The sequence below is a fragment of the Rhinopithecus bieti genome, unplaced genomic scaffold (assembly GCF_001698545.2).
Source record: "Rhinopithecus bieti isolate Rb0 unplaced genomic scaffold, ASM169854v2 scaffold_32059, whole genome shotgun sequence".
NCBI lineage: Eukaryota > Metazoa > Chordata > Mammalia > Primates > Cercopithecidae > Rhinopithecus > Rhinopithecus bieti.
This window is the reverse complement of record NW_016813587.1, coordinates 380,672-389,696: the sequence shown is the minus strand read 5'-3', so window position 1 is coordinate 389,696 and position 9,025 is coordinate 380,672. Positions and strand designations below refer to the sequence as shown.

The following is a 9,025-nucleotide window of genomic DNA, read 5'->3' as shown; positions in this document are numbered from 1 at the left end:
AGGCTGGAGTGCAGTGGCATGATCTCTGCTCACTGCAACATCTGTCTTCCAGGTTCAAGCGATTTTCCTGACTGAGCCTCCTGAGTAGCTGGGATTACATGCCTGTACCACCACACCCAGTTAATTTTTATATTTTTAGTAGAGACGGGGTTTCGCCATGTTGGCCAGGATGGTCTCGAACTCCTGACCTCAGGTGATCTGCCCGCCTCAGCTTCCCAAAGTGCTGGGATTACAGATGTGAGCCACAGTGCCCGGCCTGCACTGGCTCTTTGTGATGCCTGGAATGCTCTTCCTCCAAATCCCTACATGGCTCCCTCTCTGCCCTGTTTTAGGATCTTACTTGTTGGTGCCTTTTCACCTTCTCTGCTCTAAAACTGCACCCCTTCCTCTAAGGAAGGAGACCACTACTACTTCTGCTGCCCTCCTCCCCGCACCTTGCCTAGTTCACAAGACAGGAGGAAAAAGAGAAGGCAAAAAGTTGGAAAAAAAACAAAAGTAAGATAAATAGCCAGACAACCTTGGCACCACCATCTGGCCCTAGGAGTTAAAAAAAGTAATAATAACATCAACCCCTGACCTAAACTGCTTGTTTTATCTGTAAATTCCAGACACTGTATGAAAAAAGCATTGTAAAACTTTTTGCTGTTAGCTGATGCATGTAGCCCCCAGTCACGTTTCCCACGCTTGCTCGATTTATCACGACCCTTTCACATGGACCCCTTAAAGTTGTAAGCCTTTGAAAAGGCCAATAATTTCTTTCTTGGGGAGCTCGGCTTTTAAGATGCGAATCTGCTGACGCTCCCGGCCGAATAAACCACTTCCTTCTTTAATTCGGTGTCTGAGGAGTTTTGTCTGCGGCTCATCCTGCTACATCTCCCTTCCCTACTCTGGTTTTCTCCATAGCAACACTGCCTCCCAGATGGGAGGCCCTCTCTGCAGGGGTTGTTCGTCCTCTGGAACCTGAGCCTGTCACTCTCCAGGCCAGCCCCTTCTCATCACCCAGGTTTCTGCTAAAACATGGCCTTAGAGGGCCCTCCCATAAGCCCAAACCGAATTTTTGTTGTCTTTATAGCACTCATCGCTTGCATTTGCAGTGTTCTCGTTTATTTGTTTACTAGTTCATTGTCTACTCAAGTAGAACGAGCACCATGAGAGCAGGGATTTTCCCAGCTGTGTTCACCATGGTATCGTCAACTCAGTACCAGGCTTGGCAAAAAGCGTGGGGCTCCTAAGAACCAAGTATGATTCTCCCAAACAAACAACCCTTGCTCTGCTCTGAGGCTGTCGTACTGATTTGCAAAGATCTGAGTTGGGGGTGGCAGAAGCCTGGTACCCAGGGGATTGGGGGCTGATGACAGACTTGGGCCTAGGTCATCCCTAAGGTTCAAGACATCCCTAGGAGTGGAGTGGTAGAACCCAGGTCCTTGAGGAGGCACTGCTACTACCCAGGTGTGGGTGGTGGGGCTGGGGCCAAGCCCATGTGTAATGTCTTTCCTCCTCCATCTTCTATCTTCTGTCCCTCAACATTGTCTGTCTTGATCCTTATGCACTGGGGGTTCGAGTGTCCAGGAGCTCCGGCTTGGCATCCACTGTGGCAGGTGCAGGGCCCTGGGCAAGGACCACTGCTATGTCAGGTCCTCCACAGATGATGGTGAAGGTTTGGGATTCCTCAGGTCCAAGGGTCTGGGCCGTTGTCTAAGGCAAAGGCAAAGAAGTGGTAGAGATGGGAACATTACGGAGCAGATATGGTGAGGAACAGGGAGGCAAAGGTAGGAGTGGGGCGTGTCAGGAAAGAGAGAGAGATGTGGGCAGAGATATGAGGAGACAGGAAAGCAGATGTGAGGGCCAAAGAGACATTCATGGGAAAGGAAAGAAGGGTAGGGAAATGGGAAGAGAAATGCGGGGAGACAGACACAGACACATGTAGAAAAAAGAGATGTGCAGGCAGACAGACGTACACACAGAGATGTGGGGGAGACAGAAAATATGCAGAAGAAGAGAGACATAAGGAGGTGGGGAAACAGGTAGGGGACAGAGATGATGGGGAGAAAGACAATGAATGTTGGAGAGGGAGGAGATTGCAAGGTAGGGATAGATGAGTAGGAGACAGAGATTGGAATGATGGGAGAGGAGGCAGAGAGGGGCAGTCAGCTCAGGGGCTCTGGCAGGCTCCACAAAGAGCCCCAGGCCTGAGTCTGAGCTCTGTCCCTGCCCCACTGTCCCTCTGTGCCCCAGGCCACAGTCTCAAACTTCAAGCCCCCAGAGGCAGCTACACTGTAGCTCCAGCCGACTGCTATCAACTGAGAATCCAAGCCCAGTGCTGCTAGATCTGCAGAGCCTTCGGGAAAGACCAGACCTTTTTTTTTTTTTTTTTTTTTTTTTTTTGAGACAAGAGTCTCACAGTGTCACCCAAGCTGAAGTGCAGTAGCACAATCACAGCTCATTGAAGCCTTGACCTTCTGGGCTCAAGCAATACTCCCACTTCAGCCTCTTGAATAGCTAGAACTATAGGTGCAACACTTATTTTTTGTATTTCTTGTAGAGACAGGGTTTCACCATGTTGCCTAGTCCCCTGGGCTCAAGTGATCTACCTGCCTCGGCCTCCCAAAGTGCTGGGATTACAGGCGTAAGCCACTGCACCTAGCCATTAGAAATTATTTTAAAGCACTGTGGAGGCCAAACAAAGTCTATCTGTGGGTCATGTCCAAACCACTGACTATCAATCTGAGACTCCTGGCTGGGCATGGCGGTTCATGCCTGAAATCCCAGCACTATAGGAGCCCAAGGTGGGCTGATTACCTAAGGTCAGGAGCTCAAGACCAGCCTGGACAACACGGCAAAACCCCATCTCTACTAAAAATACAAAACTTAGCTGGACATGGTGGCACATGCCTATAATCCCAGTTGCCTGGGAGGCTGAGACAGGAGAATTGCTTGAACCAGAGAGGTTGCAGTGAGCCGAGATCGCAACACCTCCACTCCAGCCTGGGCCAACAGACGTGAGACTCCGTCTCAAAAAAAAAAAAAAAAAAAAAGGATAGAAAAGAGAAGCAAACAAACCTTGTACTCCAAGCTAAAGGATCACAGTGAGTTTTCAACTCTATGTTATAACTCGTGTCTGCAGACAGTAACGAGCTTCTCAAATATTAAGTATTTAGTATTAGTAAATGAGCAATCATTACTTCAGCTCCACCAACAGTTGCTTGGCATCTGCCAAGGTTTTGTTTTTCAAGAAAACCTAGAAATTTGTTCTTAATTTTCAGGGGGGTTAGAGACAGTGTCTTGCTATGTTGTCCAGGTTGGTCTCGAACTCCTGCCTCCAAGCAATCTTCCTGCCTTGCCCTCACCAAAGTGTTGGGATGACAGCGTGAGCCACTGAGACTGGGCAAGCCAGAAATTTGGAAACACAGGTGAATGTTCTGATTTTTTGAATAGGGGAATTCCTAGACAAAATGAAAACACATCGCAGCCAGGCCACACCCATGGATAAGGCTGCCAGCTGGGGTGCCACTCACCAGAGCGCTGCAGCCCCGCACGCCTGTGCCAGCCAGCCTCTCCCATGCCAGCTGCTGTGGCCAGCCCGTTCCAGCGCCTGCCAGCTGCGCCCTGTGCCGCTCCTGGCACCGTTGCAGCCTCCGCACCCCGGCGTTGCAGTGCTCCAGCACTGAGCCCAGCCCGGTCCGGGCCTGCTGGGCAGGGACTTCAGGTTGTGACCCCTCGGGAGTGGCCGCAGGGGCCAGAGGGGTCAGGAGCACGGTGGCCGCAGTCTCAGGGCTCCCCGATGTGGGGTCCAGCACCACTATGCGCGCTGGGCCAGAGACTGTGATGGCAGGGCCCTGGGGCAGGGGTGTATTCTCCTGCAGGGGAGGTGGTGGCGAGACTGGCTTCTGGGTGTGTCGGGTCCTCTGCTGACTCTGGAAGACAAGGCACAGCGTGCGGGGGTGCCATGGCCAGACTTCAACTCAGGAGGAAAAGGATTGAGGGTCTGTTTCCAAGGGGGACTTGCCTAGGTAAGGCCAGACCTCAGGGAGGAAGTGTCGTCAGAAGGGGAGGGCCAAAGGTCAGACTCAAGGAGGGACTTCCCTTAGGACGGGGGGGTCTGGGGGTCGGATTCCAGCAGCAGGACCTCCTGGCGCTCACCTTGGCAGGTGGTGCCCGGGAGAAGATGGAGGGCACTGCATCAGGCCGCAGGTAGCGCACACCCCAGCGCCACTGGAAGCAGGAGGGCGTGAAGTGCTCACTGCACAAGTGCTGGTGGCAGTTGGGCACCCAGTGCTCACGGCCCATGTGCCGCAGCCAGGCCTGCAGCCGGGGACCATCCTTCAGTGGGAACCTGCACGGGTGGTTGGGGGGCTGGGTCAGTGTTACGAGGTTTAGACTCATCCCTCCCAGAGGATACCCACCCTGGAGGTCTCTGGGCTCCAAGCCTGTGCCTCCCTAGGGCCAGGAAGTAGACCAGTCTTGTGCCCAGGCTTTCTCTATCTCATACACACAACTACAACCCTTTCTTCAGCTTCATCTTTTAGTATTATTATTTTGTGAGATGGGGTTTTGCACTTGTCACCCAGGCTGGAGTGCAATGGCACGAACTTGGCTCACTACAACCTCCGCCACCTGGGTTCAAGCGATTCTTCTGCCTCAGCCTCCCGAGTAGCTGGGACTACAGGCGCGCGCCACCACCCCCGGTTAATTTTTGTATTTTTAGTAGAGACGAGGTTGCATCATGTTGGCCGGGCTGGTCTCGAACTCCTGACCTCAGGTGATCCACCCACCTTGGCCTCCCAAAGTGCTGGGATTATAGGCATGAGCCACCATGCCTGGCCTTTGTTATTATTATTATTAATTTGAAAGCCCCACCTTTTAAACACCCAACATCAGCCCACCTCTGCCCCCTCCACTGCCCCTCCTTCTAGCCTCCTTCCTGTTCTACCTGCCCACAGCCCCGCCCCTCCACTCCCAATTTGTTCTTCCACATCAACTTGTTGGAGCAGTTTATAAAATCAGACATTTACGATGTGGGAGTTTGTGCAGCCAAGTGAAAACATTTCTTCTACAAACGTATAACATGGAGGTGTGGGGTTTCTGGATTAAGAGAGATTTAAGAAACATCAGCACAAAGGCAGGATGTGGACCTCGCCTACAACAAACAATTCAGTAAAAAGACATTTTAAGACAATTGGGGAAAACTGAACACGAACTGAGTATAAGATAATTATAAGAAACCAGTCAGGCATGGTGGTTCATGCCTGTAATCCCAGCACTTTGGGAGGATGACGAGGTGGGAGGATCGCTTGAGCCCAGGAGTTCGAGACCAGCCTGGGCAACATAGGGAGACCTCGACTCTACAAAAAAAAAAAAAAAAAATTAGCCATGTATGGTGGCACATGCCTGTGGTCCCAGCTACTCGGGAGGCTGAAGTAGGAAGGTCACCTGAGCCTAGGAGGCAGAGGCTGCAGTGAGCCGAGATTGCACCACCATACTCCAGCCTGGGTGACAGAGCCAGACCCTGTCTCAAAAAAAAAGAAAAAAAAATTCATTTTGCTAGGTGTGATAACTGTATTGGTTTATACTTCTGAAACAGTCTTCTGTTAGAAAATCAGTCTGAAATAATTATGGATAAAAGATCTAAGGTCTGGGATTTACTTTAAAATAGGGCAGGACAAAAACTTAGAGGTGTGGGCAGGGCAGTAAAGAAGATTGGCAAAGTGTTGATAACTAGTGACACAGTGATGGATCCTGAGGGCTCTACTTTTTGTGTATGCTTGAAAACACCCACTAACAAGTCTTTAAACAACTCAACAACAATAAAACACAAATAACCTGATTCAAAAATGGGCAAAGGACTTGAACAGACATTTCTCCAAAGACATACAAATGGCCAATAAGCACATGAAAAGATACTTGACATCGCTAATCATTAGGAAAATGCAGTATCAGAACCCTGATGAAATATCATCTGACAAACAGCAGAACAGCTCCTACTGAACAACAACAAAAAAGAGGCCGGGCATGGTGGCTCATGTCTGTAATCCCAGCACTTTGGGAGGCTGAGGCGGGAGGAACTCCTGAAGGCAGTAGTCCAAGACCATCCTGGGCAATGTAGCAAGACCTTGTCTCTACAAAAAAATATTTTTTAAATTCGCTGGGTGTGGCGATGTGCATCTATAGTCCTATCTACTTAGGAGGCAATGTGGGAGGACTGCTTAAGCTCTGGAGTTTGAATGCTGCAGTGAGCTATGATCATACTACCACATTCCAGCCTGGGAGACGGAGGAGGAGGGGAAGGGGAGGAGGAGGGGAAGGGGAGGGGCAAGAGGGGGAGGAAGAGGAGGAGAAGAAAAGTGTGTGTCAGGATGTCGAGAAACTGCTGGAACTCTGGTACACTGCTGGGAATGCAAAATGGTGCTGCCACTGTGGAAAACAATATGGCAGTTCCTCAAACATTGAAAAATAGAATTACCATATGACCCAGCAATCCACTTCTGCTTATATACCTGAAAGAACCGAAAACAGGGTCTCAGAGAGATATTTGCACACCTGCGTTCGTAGCAACATAAATCAGGCCTGGCGTGGTGGCTCATGCCTGTAATCCCAGCACTTTGGGAGGCTGAGGCAGGCGGATTGCTCGAGTCCAGGTGTTCAAGACCAGCCTGGACAACAGGTGAAATCTTTTCTCTACAAAAAATACAAAAATTAGCCAGATGTGGTGGCGTGTGCCTAGAGGCCCAGCTACTCAGGAAGCTGAGGTGGGAGGAATGCTTGAGCCCAGGAGGTTAAGGCTACAGTGAGCCATGATCACATTACTGCACTCTAACCTGGGCAAAAAAGTGACACGCTGTCTCAAAAACAAACAGACAGACAGAAACATAGCAGCATAAATCACAACAGCCAAAAGGTGGAAGTGTCTATCAACAGACACATGGATAAGAAAAATGTTGCATATACATACAATGGAATTTCATTTGGTCTTTTTTTTTTGGAGATGGAGTCTCACTCTGTCACCCAGGCTGGAGTGCCACGGCGCAACATCGGCACACTGCAACCTCTGCCTCCTGGGTTCAAGTGATTCTCCTGCCTCAGCCTCCTGGGTAGCTGGGATTACAGGCCCCTGCCACCATGCCCAGCTGGCTTGCTTATTTATTTATTCATTTATTTATTTTGGTGATGGAATCTCACTCTGTCGCCCAGGATGGAATGCAGTGGCGTGATCTCACCTCACTGCAACCTCCGCCCCCTGGGTTCAAGCGCCTCTCCTGCCTCAGCCTCTAGAGTAGCTAGGATTATAGGCGCCTGCCACCGTACCTGGCTATTCTTGTATTTTTAGTAGAGACAGGGTTTCACCATGCTGGCCAGGCTGGTCTGGAACTCGTGTCCTTAGGTGATCCACACGCCTCGGCCTCCCAAAGTGCTGGGATTGCAGGTGTGAGCCACTGCACCCGGCCTGGAATTTTATTTAGTCTCGATCTGACACATGCAACAACACGGATGAATTCTGAGGGCCATTAGGGTAAGTGAAAAAAGCCAGTCAAATACTGACGATTCCACTTATATGAGGCAGAACAGTCAAATTCCTAGAGACAGACAATGGAATGGTGGTTGCCAAAAGCTTGGTGGAGAGGGAAAGAAGGAATTGTCCAATGGGGATAGAGTGTTTTAGGAGAGGAAGAAGTTCTGGAGATTGGTTATATAACAGTGTGAATATCCTTAACATTAGTGAATTGTACACTTAAAAATGATCAAGATGGTAGATTTTATGTGTATTTTGCCACAATTAAAAATAATTTTAATAGGCCAGACACAGTGGCTCATGCCTGTAATCCCAGCACTTTGGGAGGCTGAGGTGGGCAGATTACTTGTGGTCAGACCTCAAGTGATTTTGAATTCAAGTTCAAGACCAGCCTGGCCAACATGGTGAAACCCCCGTCTCTACCAAAATTACAAAAATTAGCCAGGCCTAGTGGTGTGTCCCTGTAATCCCAGCTACTTGGGAGGCTGAGGCAGGAGAATTACTTGAACCTGGGAGGTGGAGGTTGCAGTGAGCTGAGATCACACCACTGCACTCCAACCTGGGCGACAGAGCAAGACTCCATCTCAAAAAAAAAAAAATTGTTTTAAGTTTTAAAAAATAAGCTTTCTCAGTGGTTGTGGGTGGGGATTATCTGATGAGGGACCCTCTAAAGGTGCCCCACTTCTCCGGTTTCCTGGTGCCACTTGTTCCCAGCATCTGCTCTTGCCCTCTTAGATGTTAACATGCTCTCTATTTCGACCTGGGCTCAAGGCTACCCATAATAAAGACCTCCTTTTCCAGTCTTATTTGCAGCCAGGGGTGGCCACATGATCAAGTGCTGGCCAGTCTGTCCTTAGCAGCTGCCAGAAACTGTGAGACTGTAAATGTTTATTTCAAGCTGCTAAAGTTGGGGATCGTTTGTTATATAGCATTAGATAACTAAGACACGGCCAGGCGCAGTGGCTCAAGCCTGTAATCCCAGCACTTTGGGAGGCCGAGACGGGCGGATCATGAGGTCAGGAGATCGAGACCATCCTGGCTAACACGGTGAAACCTCGTCTCTACTAAAAAATACAAAAAACTAGCCAGGAGAGGTGGCGGGTGCCTGTAGTCCCAGCTACTTGGGAGGCTGAGGCAGGAGAATGGCGTAAACCCGGGAGGCAGAGCTTGCAGTGAGCTGAGATCTGGTCACTGCACTCCAGCTCGGGTGACAGAGCGAGACTCCATCTCAAAAAAAAAAAAGATAACTAAGACACATCTCATGCACATCCCATCTTCACAATGTTTTCCATATCTGTGATATTACTGATTTCATACTTTTCTTAAAACTAACCAATTTTAAGTATTAAACAAAGATACTTAAAAGAGAAACTTTACACCACAATTGAAAATGGAAAATCAGTATCAATTCCATAAACAAAAGCTAACCATAAAAACATCAGATGCCATCACCTACTGAGGACTATGAGCCTGAGGCCCTGCCCTTCTTCCCTCCCCTCCCCTCCCCCTCCCTTTCCC

The 9,025-nt window shown here is 49.5% G+C and overlaps 1 protein-coding gene across 1 annotated transcript in view; it reads right to left on the bottom strand.

The window, feature by feature from the left end:
* Positions 1–1,087: 1,087 nt before the first annotated feature.
* The window catches only part of THAP8 (THAP domain containing 8), a 16,632-nt gene continuing 8,694 nt past the window's right edge, over positions 1,088–9,025 (bottom strand). Inside the window, exons 2-4 of the mRNA XM_017848669.1 lie at positions 4,141–4,333; positions 3,516–3,914; positions 1,088–1,695 (exon numbers count right to left, since the gene is read on the bottom strand). Of these exons, the coding sequence (XP_017704158.1) occupies positions 1,543–1,695; positions 3,516–3,914; positions 4,141–4,333 (745 nt within the window). The 3' untranslated portion in view covers positions 1,088–1,542. The remainder of the gene's footprint in view (positions 1,696–3,515; positions 3,915–4,140; positions 4,334–9,025) is intronic.